Source organism: Trichosurus vulpecula, chromosome 3, assembly GCF_011100635.1.
Source record: "Trichosurus vulpecula isolate mTriVul1 chromosome 3, mTriVul1.pri, whole genome shotgun sequence".
NCBI lineage: Eukaryota > Metazoa > Chordata > Mammalia > Diprotodontia > Phalangeridae > Trichosurus > Trichosurus vulpecula.
The window spans coordinates 300,760,485-300,788,153 of NC_050575.1; the positions used below are offsets into that span (position 1 = coordinate 300,760,485).

At 36.7% G+C, this 27,669-nt stretch overlaps 1 protein-coding gene across 1 annotated transcript in view; it reads right to left on the reverse strand.

The window, feature by feature from the left end:
* Window positions 1-16,851: 16,851 nt before the first annotated feature.
* FNTA (farnesyltransferase, CAAX box, alpha) overlaps window positions 16,852-27,669 on the reverse strand; it is a 28,879-nt gene continuing 18,061 nt past the window's right edge. The window contains exons 7-9 of the mRNA XM_036748746.1: window positions 18,966-19,028; window positions 17,968-18,139; window positions 16,852-17,548 (exon numbers count right to left, since the gene is read on the reverse strand). Coding sequence (XP_036604641.1) covers window positions 17,426-17,548; window positions 17,968-18,139; window positions 18,966-19,028 — 358 coding nt within the window. The 3' untranslated portion in view covers window positions 16,852-17,425. The remainder of the gene's footprint in view (window positions 17,549-17,967; window positions 18,140-18,965; window positions 19,029-27,669) is intronic.

Sequence of the window (27,669 nt, forward strand, 5' to 3'; positions counted from 1 at the left end):
TCACTGTGACTTTGTCTGGATTCTGCCATTAGGATTCAGTCTGGTGCCTTTATAGGTCTGTTTAGAGAAGTCTGTAGAGTTGAGCTCACTACACTGCTTCCTATCTTGGCTCCACCACTTTGGTCGTGAATTGTTCCTCTAGCCACACATATGATAGATAATTTCTGCTTTGCTCCTCTAATAAATTCATGATTTCATCCTTTATTTCTAAGTCATTTATCCCTTTGGACCTTATATTGGTATATAGTGTGAAATTTTAGTTTATACCTAGTTTCTGCCAGACTGCTTCAAAGTTTTCTCATCTATTTTTGTTGAATAATAAGTTCTTGCTCCAGATATTTGGATTTTTCAAAAAGTAGGCTACTGTGGTCATTTGCTTTTGTATATTATGGACCAAATCTGTTCTACTGATCAATCTATTTCTTAAAAAGTTTAATTTCTGTTTTGATGATTAGTATAGTTTGAGAGCTAGTATTTCTGGACCCCCTTCCTTCTATTTTTAAAATTCATACCTTTGACATTACTAATCTTTTATTCCTCCAGAAGAATTATTATTTTTTCTAACTCTATATAAAGTTATCCTTTGGTCATTTGATTGGTATGGCACTAAATTAGTAAATTAATTTAGGTAGCATTGGCATTTTTATTATGTTGGCTTGAACTACCAATGAACAATTAATATTTCTATAATTATTTATGTAATGGGGACATGAAACACACCCAGATTGTTTAACACGGAGCCAACTTTTCTATGTTCTTCTACCACCGGAGTGGGAGTAGCCTCCTTTGACTGGCTCTGTAGCCAGAACAGCCTGCCTCTTTAAAACTGCCACCTGGAACAGTCTAGTTCTCTTTCCTGCTCTGCTCCCTCTCCCACTGCCTCCAGAGGGTGAAGGTCACATATAGTTCAACCACATTGTAGGTGCTATGAATTGAACCAGTAAAGGGAAATAACTTTCTCCCACTTCTCCTTCATCATAAACACCTCTTGGTAGTGCTTTTCTTTCTGTTCCATTTGTTTTGTCCTTCTTAGTCTGAGGTACAGACAATAATCCCCCGTCACATCTGGAGTGTGAGCCATGGTGACCTTGAAGTTAGCATTCCAGGCAGGATGTTGTAATTAAACTACCAGGAGGGGAAGCCCTGAGAAGCCAGGGAGCCTACAACTCAAGACAAAAGGGAGTTTTAGACTTGGAATTGGTTATATAGGAACTGAACTTTCAGTTACATAGGAACTGAACTAAACTATGAATCTAATCTCCTTTCCCTTCCCAGAGGCTGAATTCGTATTCGGAAAGGAGGAAGGGAATAATGCCTACCACATGTTGTGGAGTATGTTTGTATATTTGTTATTACGACTTTTAAGTAAATATCCCTTCATAAAAGCTAATCTGTTAGTGGTTAAATGGAACTAAGGCACAGGGGACCTACCCCTACAATCAGGAGAAAACCATTGTTAGGGGCAGGGTGAAATGTAACATATTTGGCCATCAGGCAGTGCAGAACAGGAAAGTCAGTACATGAATTACATTAAGATCTGTCTGTGTAAAAGCTATTGTGTAGCATATATACTGCTATATATGAGCAGTAGTTGTGCTCATACAATTTCTGTGTTTCTCTTGGCAAGGAGACTCCCAAATATTTTATACTTTCTGTAGTTATATTACATGGAATTTCTCTCTGCTGAATTTGGTTGGCAATATACACAAATGCTGATGGTTTATGGGAGTTTATTTTATATCTTGCCACTTTACTGAAGTTGTTACCATTTGTTTGGGGTTTTTTTAGTTGATTTTCCAAGTAAACACCTGCAAAAAGTGGTGTTTGTCTCCTCTCTGCCTATTCCTATTCACTGCAACTACTTTTTCTTGTCTTGTTGCAATGGCAATCATGTCTATCATTATGTTGAACAGTAGTGGTGATAACTGATATCCTTTCTTTTTCTTCATTTTATTGGAAAGGCTTCTGGTTTATCCCCATTACAGATAATGCTGGTTTTGGAAAGGTACTACTTATACTGAAGATTTATGCTTTCCAGTATTTCTTTTTAACAAGTAGGTGTTGTATTTTGTCAAAAGCTTTTTCTGTATCTATTGTTATATGGTTTTATTGTTCGATTTTGCTATCTGTTCAATTCAAAATTGTTAAGTTTTGCTTATAGTTCTCCTAATATTGACCAAATCCTGCATTCCTGGTATGAATCCAAACTGTGACATACTGCTATAGTATTCTTGCTGATATATGTATTTTTTCTATCAATATACTTTAGGGATATTAGTCTATAGTTTTCTTTCTTTATTGTGACTTCCCCTTAGTTTAGATATCATGATTTTTATATCATACAAAGAATTTGTTAGAATTTCTTTTTCTATTTATGAGACCATTTAATATGGGGGTTAGTTTGTCTTTAAATGTCTGATAAAATTTACTTGTAAATCCATCTAGTATTAGAGTCTTTTTTCCTTTGGAAGTTCACTTACAGCCTGTTCAATTTCTTTTGCTGAAACTAGGTAATTTAAGTTCTCTATTTTTCATTGTTTGGGCATTTGATGTTTTTGTACATTTTCATTCATCTTATTTATATTTTTGTAAATACACATCCATTTCATATATTTTTTAAATTTTCAAATATTTTATTTTCAGTTTCAAATTCCTCTTTCATTCATTGAGAAGGCAAGAAAAATAAAACATGGTACAAGTATGGATAGAAATAAGAAACACATTTCTGCATTAGCCATGTTTAAAAAAATACAAGAAAAAGAAAAAAAATAGAAGAAAACATGCTTGAATCTGCATTCTGAGTCCATCAGTTCTTTCTGGAAATGGATAGCATGTTTCAGTATGAATCCTTTGGAACCATGGCTGGTCATTGTGTTGATCATAGTTACTAAGTCTTTCAAAGTTGACCATCTTTACAATCTTGCTGTTTCTGTATATAGTAAATTGTTCTGGTTCTGCTCACTTCACTTTGCTTCAATTCATACAAGTCTTCCCAATTTATTTCTGAAACCATTCTCTTCATCATTTCTCATAGAACAATGGCATTCCATGACATTCATGTAACTTGTTCAGCTATTCCCCAAATGATAAACATTTCCTCAGTTTCTAATTCTTTGCCATCACAAAATGAATATAAATATTTTTGTACATATGGACCCTTTTCCTGTTTCTTGGATCTCTTTGGGGTAAAACCCTAGTACTGATATTGCTAGGGTATGCAGTTTAATAGCCTTTGGGTCATAATTCCAAATTGTTCTCCAGAACGGTCAGACTAGTTCACATCTCCACCAAGAGTGCACTGTTCAGTAGTTTCAGTTTTGTGTGAGGCTAGATTTGAACTCAGGAAGACAAGTCTTCCTGACTTCAGTCCCACCACTCTATCCACTGAGCCACTTACCTGCCCCCAAGTGCATTAATGTAGCTATTTTCCCACATTCTGTTCTGCATTTTTTTTGTCATCTTAGCCAATATGATGGGTTGAGATGGTACCTCAGAGTTTTTTTAATCTTTTTTTTCCAATTATCAGAGCATTTAAAAAAATATGGCTATTGATAGCTCTGATTTCTTTCATCTATGCTTCAAAGGCCCTTTACTAAATACAATTTTTGTTGAATGGTGGTCAGAAAACAATGCCTTTAATATTTCTGCTTTTCTATATGTGAGATTTTATGCCTTAACACATGGTCAGCTTTTGTAAGGGTGCCACATATAGCTGAGAAATAGGTATGAACCTTTCTATTCCTATTTAATATTCTCTAAAGAGCTATCATATAGAGTTTTTCTAAAATTCTATTCATCTCAACTTCTCCCTTGTTTACTTCATGGTTAAATTTATCTAGGTCTGAGAGGGGTAAATTTAAGTCCCCCAACTATTTTGGGGCATGTGTGTTCAGTATTGATATTCACTATCTATGGTACCTCTGGTAAAAGTCTCCCTCTTTCCTTCTTTTAATTAGGTCTGTTTTTGTTTTGTCTGAAATCATGTCACCCCTGCTTTTTTTTTTTTTAAACTTCTTATGAAGCATGATATATTCTGATCCAGGCCCTAATTCTGTGTGTATCTTTCTGTTTTAAATTTGTGTCTTGTAAACAATATATTGTTGGATTCTGGTTTCTAATCCATTTTGATATGCCCTCCTGTTTTATGAGTTCATTCCATTCACATTCACAGTTATGACCAGTAATTATGTATTTCCCTCCATCCAATTCTGTTATACTTTTCCTTCTTTTGGCTCTTCATCCACTAAGAGTTTATTTTGCTTCTGACTAACCCCTCCCCTAATCTGTCCTTCCCCCCTTCCCTTAACTCTACCCCCTTCTTTCCCTGTTGGGCAAGATGTATTTCTGTACCACAACTGCATGTGTGTATATGAATTCTTCCCTCATTTAACCAGTTCAGATGAGAATAAGGCTCGTATGGCCCACTTCTCTCTATTTGTAGACCCCATCTAGGAGATAATTTTCTTTCTCCCCATTTCCCTCTCTTCCAGTGTATTCCTCTTCCCCAGCCTTCCCAGGCTTTTTTTAAGATCATCAAAATATAAGAGAGTTGTTCTCAGGCTCTCTGTCCAATTAGACTCCCTTTGTTACTGCTGATGATAGAATTCTGAGGGGCTCTCTCCCAGGATAAAAATAAAGTTTTTATGCTGTAATACACGGTCAGTTTTTCAAAAGGTATCATTGACAGCTGAAAAATATAATCTCTTCTATCCTATTTCTATTAGGCCATTAGGTGACACAGTGTATAGAATGCAGAGCGTAGTCAAGGCCTCAGTTCAAGCCTGATCTTAGACACTTGCTAGCTGTGTGACCCCAGGCAAGTCACTTAATTTCCATTAGTTTCCTCACCAGCAAAATGGAAATAATAATGGAGCTTATCTCCCAGGATGGTTGTGAGGCACAGTACCTAGCAAATAATAGGTACTTATTTCCTTCCTTCTCTTCCATGATCTCCAGAGGTTCATCAAATTGTACTTGTCTAAAATTTTATTCAGTTCCTTATCGGTTTTTTTTGGGGGGGGGCAGATTTATCTAGGTTTGAAAGAGGGTAATTGAGATCTCTCAACATTATAGTTTTACTTTTCCTTTAAATATTTAGACATTATGCCACATGTGCATATGTTTAGTACTGAAATTAATTCAGTCTATGGAACTTTTCAGCAAATGTCATTTCCCTGTTTATGTCTTGTAATTAGGTCAAGTTTTGCTGTTACTTGTCTGGAATCGTAATTGCTTCCCCTGCCTTTTTTAATTCAGCTGAAACACAACAGATTTTGCTGAAGCCACTTATTTTAACTCTGTAAGCCTCTTTATGTTTCAAGTGTGTTTCTTGTAAGCAACATATTGTTCAATTCTACTTTCAAATACATTCTGATATTCTTTTATTTTGTGGGTGAGTTCATCCCATTGATATTCACAATCATTATTGTTTCTTTCTGTCCTCTTGTACTTCTTATTCTATTTGTTTCTTGTTCTCTCTATATATAAAGGGGACAGAAATGTGCTCAGCACCAGTACTCAGTTTGGTGCAATCCGTTTTTTCTCCTCCTTTTTGTTCCCTAATCCTGCACTCAAAGATTCTTATCCTTTCTTTTCTTTATTTTAAAAAATAAACTCTTCTAAGTATACCTTCCTTACTCAAGAAATTGTTTTGCTTAGGACTAATCTCTACTTTAGGGCTGCTAGATGGATAGAGTACCGGGCCTGGAGTCAGAAGACCTGAATTCAAATCCAGCCTCAGACACTTACTAGCTGTGTGACTTTGGGCAAATAACTTTGCCTTAGCTTCCTCATATGCAAAATAGGCTGGAGAAAGAAATGACAAACTACTCCAGTATCTTTAGCAAGAAAACCCCAAGTGGCATCATGAAGAGTTGGACATGACTGAAAAATAACAAAATCCCTCCTTCAATCTACTCTCTTATGTGCCCCGCTACTGTTTTTCCCTGGTGAGCTGAATGTATTTCCACATCCAATCATGATTTTTTCCCTCTCTTAACCAGTTCAGATTAGAGTGAAGAGTTCAAATATCACCTGATCCTCCCATTCCTGCCTCCTGATCTGTAGGGTACTTTTTATGCATCCCAGTTATGTAAACTTATTTTTCCCATCTTCCCTCTTCTTTCCTCCTTCCCTTGTATCCCCCCTGGCCCCCTACCTTCCATTCTTCTTCTAAGCTCATCAAAACAGTACAACTCCCAAGTTCTCTAATTAGACTGCTTCTATGAATGTATAAAAGGGTTCGGAGGGGAAACACTACCTTCCTATATTAGAACATAGCTCATACCTTCTTTGTCTCTTATGGCTGCTCACTTGAGTTTCTATCTGTTCAATCTTTTGCTCACACTTCCTCCTCAGCAGAAAGGCAGTAGATTTAGGATATAGTGTTGCAAATACTGTCAAATAATGTCACTTTATAAGGTTTTGTCTCAGCCAGACCTGCCTCAGGTTGGTTCCATGGTTTAGGCTTAGAAATAGAATGAAATGAGACACTTGTAGACCATTCAACACTTTTTAAAAAGCATAGTTTATTTAACATTGCTTAGAAATGATACTCAGTAAAGATACAGCACTGGTTCAGATAGACACAGCTCCCCTTCCACACAGAAATGCCTCTGGTCAGAAGGGTGTTGGTTTGTTTGGCAATGGGAGAGCCATCAAGTCTTAAGAGGCACCAACTCTTTGGGGGATGGCCTTTTTGTGCCTTAGGTGACCAAGAATTCATGACAAAGGCTATCCTCTGGACCAATAAAGTCTCAGGGACAATTTTTCTGCCTTTTAGAGAAAAACCAGATCAACCTTACGTGGCATAGATCTTAGATGTTACTCTTTCTAATGATTGAGAACTTCACAGGTAAGAGAGATCCTCTTTTCTAAGTTCCAGCTTATTTTTGCCTCAAAAGCTTATCTCCCTACTGAGTCTAGTGCCTTGTCTATGTGTGCGCAGAGCTATCTATCAATGTTAGAAGGACAACCTCCCCATGTGAAACAAAATTACACGGATTACCAGTTTTACTTGTAGGTCATCCTTCAGTCTACCACTTGACTCATTTCCATATTTTTTCTGATCCATGACTCAAGTAACCCAGAAGTATTGTTTATTTTTATTGATAAAATTTCCACCTTTATCATTAATAAGCTGGCTCAAACTTCCACCTCATTTCAATAAGTATTATTTATGAAATACTAGAGAAACCTCCTTTCCTAACATCAACCAAGTATTGAGTAACTACTATGTACCAAACATAGTAGTGATATTGATCTATATGTTAAATCCCTTCATCTCCTATAATTGAATCACTATTAAAGTTACTGAAAGTGTAATGAAATCAATATTAAAAGTAACACATATGTAAGAGGTAGCTGCATTTCCCATTTCAATTAATATAACCACAGAAGTTCTTATAATCACAAAATATAAAATGGGTGTTAAGGAATTTTTCTGCAACTCCATACAATGCAGTCACACAGATGAATCTACACCCTGTGAATCCGTAAGGAGGCATGAACCTATTTGACTGGGCCTGGAAAAGCACAGAGTGACCGGTTAACCAAAATAGCTAACCAGTCTTTGGGGGGCTTTAAATACCTAGAGGAAGTTTAATAGTTTGGCGGTTATGAGGTGGAGCTAGAGGAGAAGGGAGACTAAGAACCCAAAGAGGGAATGTCAAAAGAGGGAGGAAAAAGGATGCTGGTAGAGGGGATGGAGAGAAAAGGATCTTTTTTCCCCACTTCTTCCTCCACCCCCCCCAGCAACTCCCCATCAGATAAGTAACTGGAGCTAACTAACCAACAGAAGACAATGTAAACTGCCTGGGGCTAAAGACAAACATGGATATGAAAGGAAAGTCGCTTGAGAGAAGGGTAGTTTCAAGGAATATGACCCATATACCAGAGAATAGTGATAGTTATGGATGCAGAAAAGGACTTCTGGAATCAGGAGCTGGTGTGTATGTATTCTACGTATGTTCCTTGCTTTGACTCAAGTTGGAAACCACTCTTTCCAAGGACACTGTCTGTATCTGGAACAGTATGCCACAGGCTTTGGGGATCAATATTTTGTACCAACTATTAATCTATCATCTTAGTAAATGCTTTTGCTAAAAGCTAAGTCTACTGGCTAACTGTTAACAGGAAGCAGACTAATGGTGGTTCACGAGCTGTGGTGGGAATAGCCACTTACAGGGTTACTAAGAGAAGCCAAGGTAGCATCCATCCTCTGGAATGAGAGGAATGCTGTTTTTGGAGAGTTGATAAGGGGTATTATACACATACATTTATATAAAATATGAGAAAATCAAAGTCACTGTTACCTCAAAACTTGAATATAATAGTAGATGTCTTCACTTCTGGACACACCATGCAGTTCACCCAGACTAATTAGTCTCTCAATAATCCTCCTATTTCTCCTCGAGTTACATGTGATATCTCAAGAAGATAGTTGTGGTAATCCTTTAGCTTTCCTCTCTCTTCAGTGATGACAGACAAGTTTCTCCAGAATGCACTCAAGATTCTCTTTATATTTCTTTACAAAATAAGCTAAAACAGTTCTGACAAGAAAAATGTTCTTCCTCACCTTTTTACCTTTTCCATAGTTTACTTCATAGATCCTCATGGACCAAAGATAAAAATAGTCTCTGACACCAAACGGAGAAGCATCCTTACAGAAAAAGGTACAGCTGCCACTCCAAAACTGTCACTAAAACAGTCAACAAGCATTAAATGCTTACTATTTGCTAGGCTCTGTAATAAGTGCTGGGGATGCAATGAAAGACAAAAACATGTTCCAAAACTGGCAGTCCAAACTACCTTTCCAACATTCCATTTGGTTCTTTTCTTTCTTTTTTTTAAAATAATTTTCAACTTAACCAATACCAAATAAGAGATGCATTTCCATATCTTTCCCATTCCCTCAGGCTCCGCACTACCACCTTTATATATATATAAAATAAATAAAATCCTTGTATTAAATAAGCAAACAAATCTCCACATTGGCCATGCCTGAAAATATGTCTCATTCTGCACCTTAAGTTGACCTCTGTCAGGAGGTGGGCAACGAGTTTCATCACTGGTCCTCTGGAATCATGGTTGGTCAATTGCATTGATGAGAGTTCTTAGGTCTTTCAAAGTTGTTTTTCTTTACAATGTTGTATAAATTCTTCTCTGGGCTCTGCACACTTCACTCTGTATCAGGTCATACCAATATTTTTAATTTTTTAAAAAATTCTGAACTTAAACGCCCCCAAAATGAGCATTTCCACATACATCGTACAAAAGGAGACAATTGTACATGAAATTGAATGTCCACTATGAACAACTTGTTTTCTTTTTAAGAATATAATAAATTCCAACATCCAATTTCAAAGCTGTTCTACTTCTCCATTATTCCTTATGGGTTTCTATTCTCTTCTTATGGGGGAAGGAAGGGGAAAGTAAGTCTCCTATCCCTATCCTCTTTATTGAGAAAAAGAAAAAGAACAAAACCCTTACAATATGCACAGTCAAGCAAACCACATTCCCACTGTGGCCATGTTAAAAAAAAATACAAGCCTAATTCTGTACCTTGAGTCTATAATCTCTCTGTCAGGAGATAATTAGCATATTTCCTCTCTAGAATCATGGTTGGTCACTGCATTGATCAGAATTCTTAAGTCTTTCAAGGTCATCTTTACAATGTTCCTGATATAAACTGTTCTAGTTTCTCTCTGCTCTGCTTAACAAACTATGTCATATGAATGTGATGGAATACTATTGTCTTCTAAGAAATTTAGTTTCAGAGAAATCTGGGAAGATTTGTTATAAACTATGCTGAATGAAGTGAACAGGGCAAAGAAAACAATTTACAATAACATTGTAAAGATAACTCTAAAAGACTTAATAACTGAATAATGCGATGACTTAGTTGCCAATTCACTTATAAGACTTTCACATTTCTCTGAAAGTGTCCCTTTTGTAACTTCTTACATTACAATAGTATTCCATTATATTCATATAATCCCTAACTGATTTTCCAAAGTAATACCTTAGCTTACAGTTCTTTGCTATTATATAAAAAACTGCTATTAATATATCTATTTATCTTTTTCTTTTTTTGATTCCTTGTGGTTATAGGTACTGTTTGGTCAAAAGGTATGCACAATTTGGTGATTTGAGTTCCAAATTGCTTTCCCAATATAACTAATATATCTCTACCAAACATGCTTGTTTTCTCAGTCACTTCAACAATTGTTTTTTGTCATCCAGATAGGTATGAGGTAGAATCTCAGTTGTTTTGACTTACATTTTTTGTTAGTAGTTTGTAGCATTTTTAAATATTGATGCTTTGATCATTTTTCATTTGGGGACTAGCTCTTTTGTTTTCATAAATTAGGCTTAGCCTTTTATATGCTGAATATCAGACCTTTACAGAGAAAACTATTTTTTCCCAGTTAACTTTCCGTTCAAATTTTAGCTGTATTAATTTTGTTTGCACAATAACTTTCAATTTTACGTAAGCAAAATTGTCCATGTTATCGCCTGTAATCTCATCTATCCCTTCTGTCATCATAAACTCTTTGCCTAATCACAGTTATGATACGTACTTTATTCCTTGATCCTTTGTCTATGATGTAACCTTTTATATCTAGATCATACATCCTTCTGGAACCTATACTGATATGTTGTGAGATGTTGAACTAAACCCAATTTCAGCCACACTTTTCCAATTTTCCCAGTAGTTTTTGTCAAACAGTTGAGTCATTGCTACAGTTGGCAGGTCTTTTGAAAACTGTGCTACAATAATAATTTAATTGACCTATTTTCTTAAATCAATACCAAATAATTTTGATGATCATTAAAATTATGCTGAAATATAGCTTTCAGAGTATTTTTAAAAAAATAACTCTTGCTCTAGAGTGTCACTAGCATGTTCCATCTGTTCCTGGCTGGGAGGTGAGGTGGAAGAGAGGCCTTAAATCCCAGTTCCCACTGTCCATAGCTAAGACTATAATTGAGCCAATGAAGGAGCAGCAGAGCCAGCACTTAAACATGAGGTTGCCCAACTTACTTTGGCTCTTTTCTCCTAGAAATTACCAACCCCATAAATCCAAGTTCAAAAGACGTCACTAACGGCTGAATTCTGGGACAGTGTCCGCTTGAGGCTATACTCTCCTCTCTATCATATTGTTATCCAGATGAGGAGACAGAAAAAAACAGGGTTAACTGCAGGATCAGGTTGCAGAAGAAAGGTGAAAGAAAGGCTCTGAGTGCTATAAAAGCAAAAAGCATCAATGCTTTTTTTTTTCCCTTTAAGAGCAAAGGCACAGGCTAGTTTTTGGTAGCGCAGATGGTATAAATTAAATTACAAATATGTGGGAAATGAAATTGGTTGGGGGGCGGGAAGGGTTTGGCCCTTTGAAAATCCGGTGAAGGAGTTTGATTAAGTAGTAAATAGGGAGCAATTAGAAATTTGAGTAGGGTGACAAAATGAAGGCAGTTTATATGCTTCAGGAACTGGAGACAGGGCCAAAATGGAACAAAGAAGCCTTCATGGAGGTTTTTGTAGTAAACTCAACCTAGTACTAAACTCAAGGCCTGGACTAGGATGTGGTAAAAGGAACTGAAAGAACAGGACTGATGAATGTAAAGGATAAGACAAAAAAAAATAAATCTTAGCTTTCAAAGTTGGGTGGGTGAAGAGTGGAGGCTATGATTTTAGTTTTTTGTAAGTCTGAGTTTGGAAAAGTCCAGTATTTGCTGGCAATTGGCAATATGAGACTGAGGCTTGGGTGAAAGGGTGGGATGAGAAAGACAGATTTGAAAGTTGCTCTCGTGGAGGCAATAATTAAAGCTACTAGAAAGAATGAGCTCCTTTAATAAGAAAACATTAACAAGAGTGGACAACGCACACTGAACACCTAAGGATACCCACAGTTTTGCAGTGTCAGTTTAGAGATAAAGAAGAACCAACAAAAGGAGACAGAAGTGGTCAAGGAGATAAGACAAAGAGGAAAAGTGGTTTCATGGAAGCCTAGGCATGTTGAGTTTAGTCAAGAAGCTGGATGTACTCAAGAAGGCAGGGGCAAAAAACCCTGAATTAGTAATAAGGTCACCAAGGACCTAATAGAGGGAGAGAGGAGAAAGCTGCATTACAGGGGAGTTAACAAAAATATGGAGATGGAAGCAGTGGGTATAATCACAGTCTTTTGGCTGTGTTATCTTTTTATATAAAGATAAGCTTTTTGAAGTGTTCTTCAAACAGCAGTAACGGATTTTACACGGATAAAACTATACTATCTGGAGTCCAAGGGCCTTTGCAACTAACTAAAGTTAGTTAGTAAACATTTACTAAGCACTACTATGAGTTGAGTATCCCTGACCAGAGCAATGAGCCCATGAAATTGTGTGCATGACAGGTCTGAATAGGTCACGCCTTATTCACAGTTATTCCAATATTTTGGTGACAATGGTGAAACATCTTTCAATGTGGCATATCTGAATAACACAGTTCTGAGCCCCAAGTAGCATATGTTTGGGAAAAGAGAACATAAAGGTGGTATTTGGAGGGCAAGGGTGGTGGGAACAGGAGGAAAATGCCCAGATTCTCAGCCAAATCAGAGTGTGTACAGTTCCATAACAGTCATTACTGTCTTTAGAAATGGGCATGAGAGTCTGAAAAATGGGTGTTTTGCTGCAGAGTAGATTAAAAAGGAATTAAAAATAAGCACTACTATGTACCAACTGCTGTGCTAAGAGCCGGACTAACTAAAAGTATAAACCTGCAAGACTGCTTATTGGAATAAAAGATACGGGTTCATGGAGGGACTTTACACACAGCATTTGGCTTTGTAACGTAACCTATCCCCATTAGACTAAATGCACGTGGGGAGGGAATATGGTTATACAAATACTGTGTCTTCCTCTCATACCTAATAAATGGCTCTTGAATTGAATGGTACTATTTGACCCTGAAATAAATCACCACTTTTCTAGACTTCAGCTTACACATCTGTACAATGAAAGGTGTCCAAGAGCCGTTCTAAGCTCTACAATTCTGATGTGATGAAGATCTCAAGTAACCTGCAGAGGTGGTGACCAAACTACAACAGTTCAATTATTTAGGAGAGTTCTAAGTAGATAAAATTCACCACTCTATTCCAGGAAATTCAATTTCTGGTGATAGAAAAAAGATTAAAAACTTTTACATTAGTAGAATGGTAGTTGGTAGAATTCACCGTCAAAAATATGCTCCTGGTGGTATTTCATTTTCAAAGTAAATTTCTGTAAATCCAATCAGACTGCCACTGGCTGCCATTATAAAACTGGGGGAAAGTCTCCATTGTGGGGGGGGGGCAGGGCGGGGGTATACCGGGAAGACTTGATACCTCCAAACATGATTTCAGCATCACACCCAAGCAATCCTTTTAAACTGAAATAAAATGAATATGTTGAAGTACTACAATGAAAAACAAACTAAAATGAATGGAAAATGCATTTAATAAGCACCATGGGCAAGGCACTATGCTAAGTGTTGGGGATGAAAACACAAAAGAGACACAATCTCTACTCTCAAAAGAAGTTACATTTTAAAGAGGAAAGACAAAATGGGTGAGTGTGGGGGCAGGGAAGAGGGAAGAGGGAGAGACAGACAAGAAGAATAAAGGGGCAGTCAAGTGAAGCAGGGGTAGTGTTCATCTGATTGTAGTTTCCAGGGCAGGGGCTGGAGGCAAAAGGGAGAGGTGTGGTAAATTAAAGTAGGATGATTAAGTCTCAAGAGAAATTGTCTTAGAAAGACAAAACATTTTGAAATGCTAGCTATAGCAATAAGAGAAGAAAAGGAAATTGGGGTTATTCCCTCGATTTCTTATTTGCTTATTCACATTACCAAAGAACAAACACAATCTTTGCTTTTTTGCAGGTAATAGGATGATGGTTTGGAGAATCTAAACTGAAAAATTACTAATTAAAACAAGCCTACACCAATCAAACTTTCTATATACTACCATCCAAACTCTGTATGAAAAGTCTCATTCAAAATAACTATAGAATGTATAAATATCTGGGTCTGCACTTACAAGACACAGAGAAATTATATAAATACAATGACAAAACACAAATTCTTCTGAAGAACAAAAAGAATTTTGAGTAGGGGAAAAAAAAGCTGGACAAAAGGGAGCTTAGTAGCATCAGTTCTCAATCTAGGTCATAAAGTAGTAATCATTACAAAACTATTTGGCTTGGTTAAAAACAGTAGGAAGGTTGATCAGTGGAACAGATTAGGCAAATAACATAGAGAAACAACTGAACATAGTGCAATAAAAACAAGGACACCAGTAGGATAAGAGTTCACTATTCAACAAAAAGCTGTTGGGAAAACTGGGAAACAGTCTAGCAGAAATGAGGTTTGGGTCAACATTTCATGCCATGTACTAAATGGATATATAACCTAGATATAAAAGGTCTTATCACAGATTAGGTGAAGGGAAAGGGATGTATTTCACAACTATGGATAGGAAAGGAATTCTTCACTAAACTAAGGATAAAGAGGAGCACAGGAGATAAACATGGATAATTTTGGTTACATAAACTGTAAATTTTTTCCACAAATTAAAGCAATACAGTTAGAATCAGAAGGGAACTAATTAACTAAGAAAACCTATTGTAGCAAGTTTCTCTAAGGGAATTGCAGCATTTCTAAGCACTGGAGATACATTCCAACAGAGGTGGGGAGAAGACAACATATAAAAGGGAGCTCAAGAGCAAGGAGGAGGTAGAAGGCATAGGGTAGAGCTGGGAGAAGCAAGTACCCACACTGAAGTTCAGCATGTCAGAAGCACAGTGGGGAAGCAAATAAAGGTTGGCCAGCCTAAGCTGCTCCTCAAAATGGAGGCTCCTGGAGGAATTCACCAAAAGAGAAGGCAGGGCAGATGGATGCTCTAAGATGAGAAGGCTGAAGTGATAGATGGATATTCCAGGGTGAGAAGGTCACAGGTCTTGAGGGAGGTTCTAGAATGACACTGCAGCTAAATTGTTGGATATCCATTAAGGGAGAAGCACACACACAAATACATAAGGACAAGAGCCATTCCTTTAATTGATAAACAGTCAAAGGAACAGGCAAGGTCTCAAAAGAAGCTGTCAACAACCATTAGTGGCAAGCTATCAACCACCACAAGAAAAATGCTCCAAATCATTAGTAATAAGAGAAATGAAAATTAAAATAACCCTGAGTTTCTACCTTATACATATCAGTTTGCAAAGATTAATGAAATAGAAAATAACACTGGTTGGAGAGCTCTGGGAGGGCAGGAACACTAGTACTGTATGGGTAGTGGTATGTATTGGTTTAACCATTCTGAGAAGTAATTTATAACTATTTCCCCAAATTCACTAAACTATGCATACTTTTGGATTCATGGATACCACCTGTACATGGTTCATAGTTCAAAGAAGTCAAAGGAGCTGCATGTAGGCAAATGAGTCCTAGTAGGTCACCAGCAGTGCAGCCCTTTCATAGTGGTAAAGAACTACAGAGTGGGTTCCCATCATGTGTGGAATAACCACACAAATTATGATTTATGAACAGATTATTGAACCTTAAATTATGAAAGAGATGATTTCAGAGAAACCTGGGAAGACTTGTATGAACTGAAACATGATAAAGTGAATAGAAGCAAGAGAACAATTTCTAGAATGACTATTTTGTAAAACACAACAACTGTAAAAGATTTAAGGACTCTGACCATTAATGTAATGATCTATTATGACTCCAGAAGACTGTTGATAAAGCTTAATTCCTACTTCTTGGGAGAGAGGTAATGGACCATAGGTACAGAACCAGACTTACATTCTCAGATGTGATCAATGTGTAAATTTAATTTGTTTGACTATATTTATTTTTATATGGAAAGACTTTTTTTTGGTGGGGAGATAATTGTGGGGATAGTACTCATAATGTTAACAAAAAAAGAAAAAGAAAGTTGTTGTCAATGAAACAGTTTAAAAATACACAGAAATGAGAGGGAAGAAGTACAGAAGACTCAGAAAAGCAGGGTAGTGTGAGTACTACTCTGTTAAAGTTAAGAAATTTTTAAGAAACCAAGCTGTGTACAAGTTACAATTTCATAATATATAATTTTTTCTGCCCTATGTCTGTGTGTGTACACATATATATGTTCATAATTAAAAAGATTAAGGGATAGGGAGATTGACCATTTAAATTCAATGGATGACTGTCTTTTAAAATTTCATTCTACTCTAAGGGGTACTGTTACAGTAGTATACCTTGTGGAGCTGTTAAACAGGTACTCTTATAAATTCTTTATGGCATCTACACTTACAACTATTAAAATGATACAACATGTGTTACCTCTTTATGTATACATTTCTGTCTAGAGGCTCTTTAGTCTTGGAAACACAGATCATTCCAGTCGAATGTTGAAACACTCTAAAAACAACAGTTAAACTGAATTTGTATTGGAACCTGGAGATTTTTGGAATTAGGTAAGTTTTAAAACTTTAAAAACTAAGATGCAAAATGTTAAAAACAAAAGCCCATACATCAACGAAGAACCTGAGGTATATAATCCATTACTAAGGAACAGTCGTACCAATTATTAATCTTCATATCCTGAATTTTCTTTCCTTGAACAAAACAAGGGAAACATTTGTTTAAACCAATCTGTGCCTTATTGAGGCCAGAATAGAAAATTCTGCCAACTTTATCTTTTAAGGTCCTGTTTTCCAGTTCTGCATTTTTTTTTATCTTCAGACCAATGGGACTTTCCTTGCAGCTGGTTCATAAGATGACATGATTTAAGCTCAGAAGGGAACTAGTTAAATGCTATGAAAACAAAATACCACACCACTACTACATACTGTTTTAGGTGTATCTACAGTTTTATTACAAAATCATTTTGTCATTTAGTCAGTTAAAGCGATAGCAAGATATTACCAGTGCAGCTTCTATAATAGCTCTAATGCATTGCAGCAATTGTATTCCTTGTTTATAGCCTATGTTACCTCCATAACATACAAGTTATCTGCAATTGTTACCGCTGCAAATCTGAACTCATATATACTATTTAGGAAGGAGCTGAATGGTAAGAAATAGGTGAAAAGAACAGACTGTTTAGGGCCTTTAAAAAATAAACAAACATGGAATTATTTATTATTCAACAATTCATTTGGGGTTTGTTATTTTAAGGATTTTACTTTAAAAAGACAGCCAAATTAATACTTCTAGAGTTAGTCTGAATAGCAGAAGTGCCCAAAGAGTACTTATTATGCTTAGTGCTTGTTAGGAAGCAATACCTGTGCAATGCACTTGTTGTCACACACCCACACAGGTAGAAGGAAATAATCCCTCTGGTTTTAAGCCATGTCACACTTCCTTGTTCCAAGTTTCTTTTAAAAATAAAACTATTCCATTAGTGTCTTCTGAATGCTGTTATTGCTGCTTATCTGTTGGCAAACTTCCTTCTGTGCTGTGTTTGTTTTGAAGGGATCTTCCAATATATCTCCAATATTCCTTTCTTATAGTGTCTTTTTCTTTAGCTAGAATTTCACATAACTAGAAATGAAAAATAGTAATACTTTAAGATATAATTCCATTTACAGCCAACCCCACTGTGCTGTGATTTACTCTAAGCCAATATATAACAGGTCCTACTAGTAATTAATGTTAGGGCAGTTTTTTAATCTTTCATCATTGTTAACATGTTTTAACTGATGAAATAGGAGCACCAGAACAATACCATAAACCACTGGTATTGACTTGCTGGCATGAATACTGCCTAAGGCAGCTTTAGAAGAAGTCTATATGACAGGTGATTTGAAAGATGCTATCCCAAACCAAGTATAAGAGAATTCTGACTTCCTATGAAGGACAAGATATAAAGTTAGCTGCACTGTGCTGACTTTATTCTCAAGTATCAGGAGTGATAGAGAATGGAAATAATCTGGAATAGAATATAAGTCCTATTAGCTCACCTCTAACGCTTTATTAAGTGTATCTTCCTTGTTGTCACATTGGTTTTCCAGCATATCTTCATATATATCCACAAGGAAGGCAATCAGGTAGGGAGAACTGTGACTGGGCTGTAAATCTAACAATTGCTCTAACAGATTGGGATACCTGGAAAGGCCACGATCTTGCAAAATCCTAAAGTAAAGAAAAAACACATTGAGAATTATAATGAAGACAAGGTAATATCTTTGTGCTTTGCTAGTTACCTAAGAATGGCCTCGGGTAAATTATTTCTAATGTGTAATGACAAGTAAAAAGCAAAGAGAACAATGATGCTGGCTATGCTGTTGTCACAATAAGACTAGAGCAGGAATAAGAAAGAGCTGCTTTACAATACAGCCCACCAAGGGTACTTCCTATAAAAGGGTTCATTTTATTATCTTTTTGTTTTTTATCTATCTGTCAGTTGACAAAAAAGTGGTAGGTTAAAAGTTAAAAAAATTTTGGACTGAAATGCTAAATTCATTCCATTTGACCATATGTTACCTATTAGCAGTTCTAAGAAGTCTGGTGGGGAAGGAGGTTAACCTGAAGTTTTCAGAGAGGCCTTCGTGTCTGTGGCCCCCTTTCTCTCATTGTTGAGCTCCTCCTGCCCCAGACCAACAACCCTAAATAGCTTGCTTTTTTAATGTGTTAGTCTCCCCCCATTAAAACATAAGTTTCTGAAGGAAAAAAGCTGTCTTTGCTTGTATCTGTATTCTCAGTGCTCAGTAAAGTACTTGACACATAAGAACTTGATAAATGCTTGTTGACTGAATGAAAAATATTTACTATGTCCTATTTTAGCATGTATGAGATCTGGATCAAAATTAAATCCACATTTAAATTTTATATTTAGAAGACATTTTTCATCCCAAACGTCAAAATGTACATGAATGTAAACTTAAAAAGTTAAGGTTTGTTAATGAAAAAGTGGATGCTTAAAATTAAAAATGAAAATCCCAAATCAAAAACATCTTACCCCTTTAAATAGTTCCATGCACTTTCATTATGTGGTGCTGTTCTTATCATTTCTAGAGTGTACCTGACAAGAGAAATAGAGAAGAGCATGACCACTTAGAAAAGATCATACAACCATAGGAATTAGGCAAACAACTTAGCTTTACTTAGGGTTCATTCTCTCTCCTGTCTATCCATTTACTTGTCTTTTAGCTGCCTTTAGTATCTCTTAATTAGTCACACCTAAATACAGTTCTCTAAAATTCAGTCATCAAACTATGGTGTAAATTCTAGTGATCAGCATCATTTTCCTTATACATAGTCCTCATATTTCCTGCCAATTCTGGGGAGGAAATATAGCCCCATCAATAGGTAACACTTGAAAACAGAATTTCCCTCATGTGGAGGCTTCCCCTATGAAGATCACAACAGAAACAAGAAGTAATTATGCTCTCTGCTGCTGGACTGAAAGCAGTATCACCAATTAATTTTTCTTCACCTTTACTGTTATTTTTGGTCAAAGAACATAGTACTTAACTGGACAGAAGGAAGATGGAAGAACTATGGTTCTATGTTCAAATTATCCAGGTCAGTGTGAAACTAATTAATAATAACAGCTACTGGGGCAACTAGGTAGTGCTGTAGATAGAGCACCTGCGCTAGCACTTATATAATGCTTTAAGATTTGCAAAGTGCTTTACAAATATCATCTCTTTTTATCTTCACAACTGTAGGAGGTAAGTGATATTATCCCCACTTTATAGAGGAGAGGTTAAATGTCTTGCTTAGGGTCACAAAGCAAGTAAGTTTGTGGCAGAATTTGAACTTGGGTCTTCCTGGCTCCAAATCCAGTACTCTATTCGCTGCACCACCTAGCTGTCTCCAAATTACTTACAAATTATTATTAATCTACAAATACTTTTGTTGATGTTATGTACTACGAAGAAAATGCATAACCTGGCTTTACAGAATATAAAGTCATTGATTAAAGATGCCTAAAAGTTCTAGCTTGATTCCTCAAGGTGACAACACTGCATTCTTTCTTGGAGGCTATGCCAACACAGGGAAGGCTACCACTCTAGAAATGTTCTGATTATGTTCCCAGAAACTGTCTGCTTCCTGGGGACCAGTTTAACTAAGAATGGAAAGAAAACGGACAGATTCCAAGAAATGTGGAAAGACTTGTATGCATGGATTTAGGATGAAGTAAAAAGACCTGACAAGTAAAATGAAAAAACTATGATGCTGGCTACTTTGCTATCATAAGACAAGTGCAGGAATAACAATACAGCCCATTAAAGATAAAGACCTTTCCTATAACAGTTCATTTACTTGATGACCATCATAGTGTAAGGTAAAATAACTGAAAGATCTTATAACCTTGACTAAAGCAGAGACTAATCATGACTTCGAAAGACCAATGGTAACACTTATCTTCCATTTCTTGATAGAGGTGAATGACTAAAGGTATAGAACCAGATGTGTATTCTCAGACATAGCCAAAATCTTCATTTGTTTTGTTTGGCTATACTTAATTACTATAGAGGATGGCTTCCACTTAGTGGGAAGAGGATTGTGGGTACTGACAGACTCTTTTAAAAAGAACACCAGGGTCACAGATGCAGGGTAAAATGAGAAAGGTATTTGTCCTCAGAGATGGTAGTCTTGGGTAAAGAGTGCAAGAGTCCTCTGAGCTGTGCACTCACCAAGGAGAAAGTTCAGAGCCAGCAGCACTGGTGCAGTTTGCATGACGGGAATGGAGGGCTCTCAGTTTTAGCTTGCAGGCCAGTCTGAAGACCTCAGAGGAATATCCAGGGCAGGAATTGCACTGAACCAGCAGAACTGGCTGGCTGGCTGGCTGATAGAGGCTGAATCCAGAAGCAGTCAATTGCTGCTCAGATCCAAACCCAGGTCAAGAATTTTCAGAGTTCAAATCAAGGGGGCAGTGATTAGACTATTCTAGATCATACCACTTTGGGAGCACGGAAAGCTTGCAGGTCATCAGCCTGAGTTGTCCCTGAGAACTGGGAATAACATTTAACACTCCTAAAAAAGTAGCAACAAGACCAGCCTAGACATTTCCTCTACAACTGTAGAGTCTTGCCCTAATACAAAGTCCAAAGTCAGGAAGCAGTATAGAAGGATGAATAAACAAGTTAAGAATCACACCATTAAAAGCTATCATGGTGACAGCTACTCAAGACATAAACTCCAAAGAAGAAAATGACTGAGAAACATCTACCATGCAAAATCACAAATGGAAACAGATTGGGCACAAATTCAACTAGAATTCTGGGAACAGATGAAGCAAGAGTTTTTTGGTTTTTTTTTTTAAAGATTTTTTTATAAATGAACTGAGTGCTAGAGGAAAAAACTGGAAAGTAAAGTGGAACTGTGGAAGAAAGAACTCTGAAAAGGGAAATCTCAACTTGGCTCAAGAGGTACAAAACTTTGACCAAGCAATAAATTCTCTAAAAACTAGAATGGACCAAATCAAAGTCTACAACATTATGAGACAATAAGAAATATTAAAACAAAGTCAAAAGTCTGAAAAAAATGTAAGAAAATGTAAAGTACCTCTTAGCAAAAACTGATTTAGAAAACAGATTGAAGAAATGTAATTTAACAATCACTGACTATGACCAAAAAGGGAGCCTAGACATTATATTTCAAGAAATCTCAAACTGTCTAGATATCTAAAAACCAGAAGGCAAAACAGAAAGAATCCACTGGTTACTTCCAAAAAGAAATCCCAAATGATAATTTCTAAGATCATGGCCAAAATCCAATGTTTCAACATCAAAGAAAAAATACTACAAGCAGTCAGAAAGAATTCAAGTACAGAGAAGCCACAGTGAGGCTCACACAAAATTTAGCAGCCACCTCTACAAAGGAGAACTTGGAATGATGACACTCTATAAAGCAAAGGATGAAAACTTGAAGCTAAGAATAACATACCCAGCAAAACTGAATACAATATTATGGGGAAAAAATAGATATATACATGAACAAGGAGTAAAAGGTGGGGAGAGAGGTTTGAACTTCATTTTCATATGAACTAGTATCATGGTAATTTAAATTTGAAGATCATTCCCACCCATTAATATGCCCCCATGACATACATACTTCACAGGAAGATCACATGTGGTAGGAGGAGCTTGATGAAAGAGAGGCCTGGGAAGGGTGGAGCAGGAAATTCTCAGAGCTGTCAGAGCTGAGGGAGAGCAGATGTGTGCTAGCTGTACTGTGGGTGTTGTTGGTGGCAAGGCCCCAGCATGGGGTGGGAAGGTTATAGGATGGCTTGGCTCCCTGTTGTGATGTCATGTTTTAGATTTTTTGCTGTTATTATGGACTTACTGGTTTTGGGATCTGAATAAATGTCTGAATAAATGGTTTGCTTCTACCTTCTATAAGGAGAGTCTCTTATATTTTGTGATACAGAACTACATAGGCAACCTGGGAAGACTCATGAACTGATGCAGAGTGAATCGAACAGAACCAAGAGAATATTTGTATAGTGACATTAATATTGTAAAGTCAAACAGCACTGAAAGATAGCAACTCCCATTAGTGTAATGTCCAGCCACAATTCCAGAGGATTAAAGATGAAATATCTTCTGACAAAGAGATGAGAGACTCAAATTGCAGAATGAGACATGCACATGCACACATACACATTTTTTCTTTCAGACAAGAGCAACAGGAAAATTTGTTTTGTTTAATTATACATATTTAAACAGGGGTTGTGTTTTCCTTTCCTTCTTAAATGAGGGGTAGGAGTAGGCAGATTTTTGCTAATTGAAAAATAAAATTTAATTAAAAATTTAAAAACATAAAAAGAATACCAGTAAAAGTTACACAGATGGAAGAAGTGCAAGAGGGGTCAAAAATAGAGAAATGTCTATTTACCTCATTAAACTTAGAAATTTGTTTAGAAATAACTAAAACATTGTATATGTTAGACATTCAGTTTCTCATATGGTTCTCTGCACATCTTGAGATGTTTATGATTGTTGAAATCACAATAAAAAAAAATTTTAGACCTAAGACTATAGATAGAAACTCCTTAACCAATGACTAAGACAACATATAACTGAAATTAGAGAACCCTATCAGGAAACTGGTTGACCCACAAGTTCTTAGAGAAACAAAAAAGGATTTATTTGGCAGAGTTGGTTTCACTGTGAATCCCAAAGCAAGAAACATCATTTCACAGAAACACTGGGTCATCTTGCCTTATAGGGACTCGTGATGAGCATTATGAAGATAATTAAAACATACATACCAAAGCCAGAGAAACAATATGCACAGTGACTACAACAATGTCAATGGAAAGAACCACCACCAGAAAATAATAAAAACTGAACATTTTAAAATTATAAAGACTGAGCTTAGTCTCAAAGAGAGATGGAGAAGATGCCTCTCCCACACTCCTTTGCAGAAGATGGGCTCCACAGGTGTGGAATACTGCGTTTAACATCGTTTTAAAAACTATAATCAGTGTTGCTGACTTCTTTTTCCTCTCAGTTAAAAAAAAATTCTTTTTTATGGCTCTCTGGGAATGGAGGGAAAGGGAAGGACATAAGGAGAAATGTAGGAGACATAAAAACAAAATATAGAAATGGAATCTAAAAACCAGAAACCTCAAAATCTTATTTACCAACATCTAGTAAAGAGGATAAAGAAATAGGTCCTCTAAACTTAGTCAATATCTACCTTAATATGGTGGCTTCAATGACAAAGTGGACCTGGGGAGGATAGCAAAAAATACGGTTTAAGATTAAGAAATAAAAAATGACTATGAGTTTGTAGACTGCACAGAAGCCTCATTTTCAAGAGTCAAAAGGCAATGATTATGATAAACTGAAGGACATCAAAGAAATGAAAATGGTTATCTTATTTAACAGACAAGAAACTGGTATTAATTTGTGGAGTCATTTCTGAATCAGGGATCAGTGGACTACATTCTGAATGCTGACTATTTATCCACTTGTTAGAGGAAAGCTAAAAATCAATACCAAATTAGGACAGATAAAGATGAGAAAATATAGAGTACATTTACTATAGCTCCAACTTGACCAACTGATATGAAAGGGCTAAGCAGGACAAAAACAAGATAAGGACGTGTAACATCATTACTCAAAAAGTTTAACAGATGTAAAACAATCACCACCCCAAGGAAGCCTAAAGACCCCCAAAACTAGTTCAGTCAACGAACATAATCTTTAGTTCAAATGGAAAAACATATCAGGCATGAATCATTTGCAAAACCTTACAGATGTGGACAGGAGAATAAAAGTATTACTACGTTATAAAAAGCAAGAAGCAATGGAGAGAAAAACAGAAGTTAACAAGATCTTTAAAGTCATTCAGCTAAGCTTAGTGTGAGATCAATTAGGACAAACTATCCCAAGAGCATTTAAAACAAAACTGAGAAGTTGAAGAGATGAAAGTGGAACAAGCGTATCTGAAACTTAAACACCTCTGTCTGTAATGTACTACAGGAGGAAGGGGAAATGGCATTAAAGGAGAAAAAGACTGAAATGGCAGCTAGACCAGACAAAGGATACAAAAAGAGATCTGTGCTGGTAGCAACACAATTTTGAGAATGTTGAAGAAGTGTCAAAATACCAGGAAGTGGGTGAGAAGACAAGGAATAACTGGAAGAAATTCTAGATAATGATGGGACAAATCACTGGGAGAAAGAAGTCCTTTTTTCTCATCAGCAATAGCTGCTGACCAACTTCTACCAACAGACAGAAAGTACAAGTGCCCTTAAGCAATACCTCTGGCTCACTAGTCCTATTTCCTGAAGCCTAGGCTTCATAACATTTTTCCAAGGAAGTAATTCTTATAAAGAAGAGGGCAGCCATTCCCACTAATTGCCAGTCACAGGGGAGGCAAGCCAGCCTAGCCAAAGCAAAGGGAAAGAGCATGTGCCATGTGCCAGGCAAGTTAAACTACCTCTACTCTGGCTGCCATATCTCCTCAGGCCCTGATGGGTAGCCCAGGATCCTCAACCCAAGAGTCTTGAGAAGAGCTGTGCCCCCCAAATCACCGGACCTACCTTTAGCCCAGCCTCCACAGCCATCAGGGATAGGAAAAATCACGGTGGGGAAGGGACCCTACTTTCTCATCATCATGTGCTTTAATCGCTAACCAACTGCCATCAAAAGGAAAATAAGCATAGGAGCCCTGAGAATGGCATCCTCCAAACCACTGGTTTTGTTTAGAGGTCAATTCTCATAGCCATCATCTAAGGAAGTGGCTCTTTCAAGGGCTAGTCACCCCCACCGGGTGCCACTCACAAGACAAGCAGTCCAGCCTAGCTGAATCTGAGGAGTACCCTGAGGAAGAGATGGGAAGCAGTACGTGCTGGGCAGGTAGAACCACCACTGCCATTTCCTCATCATTTCCCCTTGGACTTTTATGTAGAAACAAGAGCCTCTGGAATAGCAATGTTTCCAGGCCAGTACCTACTGCCACCATCCTGGAAAGCAACTCCTGTGGAGATGCAGCATGTCAGCCGCTCCTTCAGGTGCTACATCCATAGCTACTTAAGATACTGAAAGGAACATTCCTGCCACCAAGGTCCTTGGCACTATCAAACTGTTCAACATCAGAAATATGGAAATGACATTAAGATCATCTGTACACGCATCAAGAATGTTCTTGATGGAAAAGTAGGCTTTCACAAATAATATTCTACTGCAGACTACATCTTCAGTCATACAAACTGACTAAAAGGTGTAGAGAATGCATGCTTACTTTGTGTTTACTTATTCAGTTGTCTATTCAGCTTATATTCGGCTGTAAAACAATTTGATTAAACAGAGCAAAATATAGCCTTGACAGCTCTCCTCCAACAAAGTGTCTCTCATGCACGTATGAACGATACACAAGGGTCTTTGTTAAGCAAAGCATAATATAGGGTGATATACTGTCATTCACCAAAGGTATATTTGCCATAGTCACAGAAGCTATGTGCAGATTCTAAATAAAAGGATTCCCTGCAAATGGTAAGGGTTTTTAGAAGCTCCTATTAGCTGACATTTTGTTGCCTCCATCGAACTGTGGAATACTAGTGTTTGTTAAGACCATAACAACATGAATGAATTCAGCTCTCACAATCCACCATGAAAAAACTAAGTAGATGAAGGATGCCCATTATCCAGATTATGAAATATAATTATATGCATGGCCCACTGAACTCCACTGTGGGCATACACGATAAAAAATGGACAATGAGCTGGACCCAGAGTTGAATATAAGGGGAGAAAATTGGAAAAAAAAAAAGCTGGATTGCTTTTGGAAAATTGCACAGCATTTTCAAAGATCCTAAGCACAAAAACTCATATTTTTCAGACTAATGTGCTTTACTGGGTAAGGCTATATAACTCAAAATTATGGGACACCATCTCTGAAGACAAAAACTGCTAGGGTCACCATTGCCTTTTAATGTAATGCTTTAAGGCTTGCTAAGAGCTTTACATACATTACCAGGAATGACAAACATAGTAAGAGATCACAAAAAATATTATTTACAAGATTTAAGGACCCACATAATGTTTTCTAAAAAAAAAAAAATCCCAAAACGTAGAGGAAGGGATCTCTTGGTTATCCCACTTACAGAGGATTTATGAGAGGACAAGGACAAAGGATGCACAGGATAAGAGGCTGTGATTTACACCACTGAAGGGAATACCCACCCAACTCAACAAGATCAGAGATCCATTCAAATATTTCAAAGTTAAAATAATAGCTTTAAATTGCAAAATGGTCCAGAAGAGCTCCCTCATCATTCTTTCACCTATGGAGGGCGTTAAAGTAAGGTCAAATCCTATTACCATGAATTCCAAGGGAAATGCAATACTAAAATTTTGTTTTACAAAAATAATACTTCAATTAGCACTGGGCTTTAGAAATGGCCTAAAGAGTCATATGAAAAATTTCATTTATTCCCTGACCTGAATATTGTTGTCCACTGGAACAAGTAACTGCCCCAAGCAGATTATGAACCAGTTCTTATGCAAGTAACAGAAAGACAAGTAAAAGCCATTTTTGCACAACCTAACTTTTCAATATCTTACTGTGAAATTTAGAATCCATTATACTCTACTCTCTTCCCAATGAGTTTTAAGAACAATTTGATTTCACTAAGAACCGACTTTAAATAATCAGACCAGAAGGACTATTCCAAAGAATAACATACAAATATAAGTTACTTAATGTTTCTCAATGGTGCAGAAATATTGTCTGAACTCATTTTTGGTATTTAGTATTTTAGTACTTAGGTCTACTGAAATAACTTTTATAACTCAGACTATGACTGGCTACCTTAAACTAGGTTTAAAAAGGACAGAGTTTTTATTGTAAAAATAAAGTCTAAAGCAAGTTATCAACTCAAGTATAAAATGAAAAGCTAAAACCAAGATAAGAGCTTGCTATCCCACCCATAGTCATGGATACATTATAGAAGCATAAATAAAATTTACCACTAAACTGGGTATTTCCAGCTCCAAAATACTCTGCTACTTCAAAGTGCTATTTACCAAACTAGTACTTAGCTTTGACTTTTTTGTGCATGAGAGGAATGGTCACTTAAGTCAAATGTAATTTGATGACTGCTTCAAAATTTCAAAGCTCTGATCCCATGCTTGTGGGCACTTTCCCTACTAGTAGAGACAGTAACTCCTCCATGACTTACACAGATGGTTTAATGAATG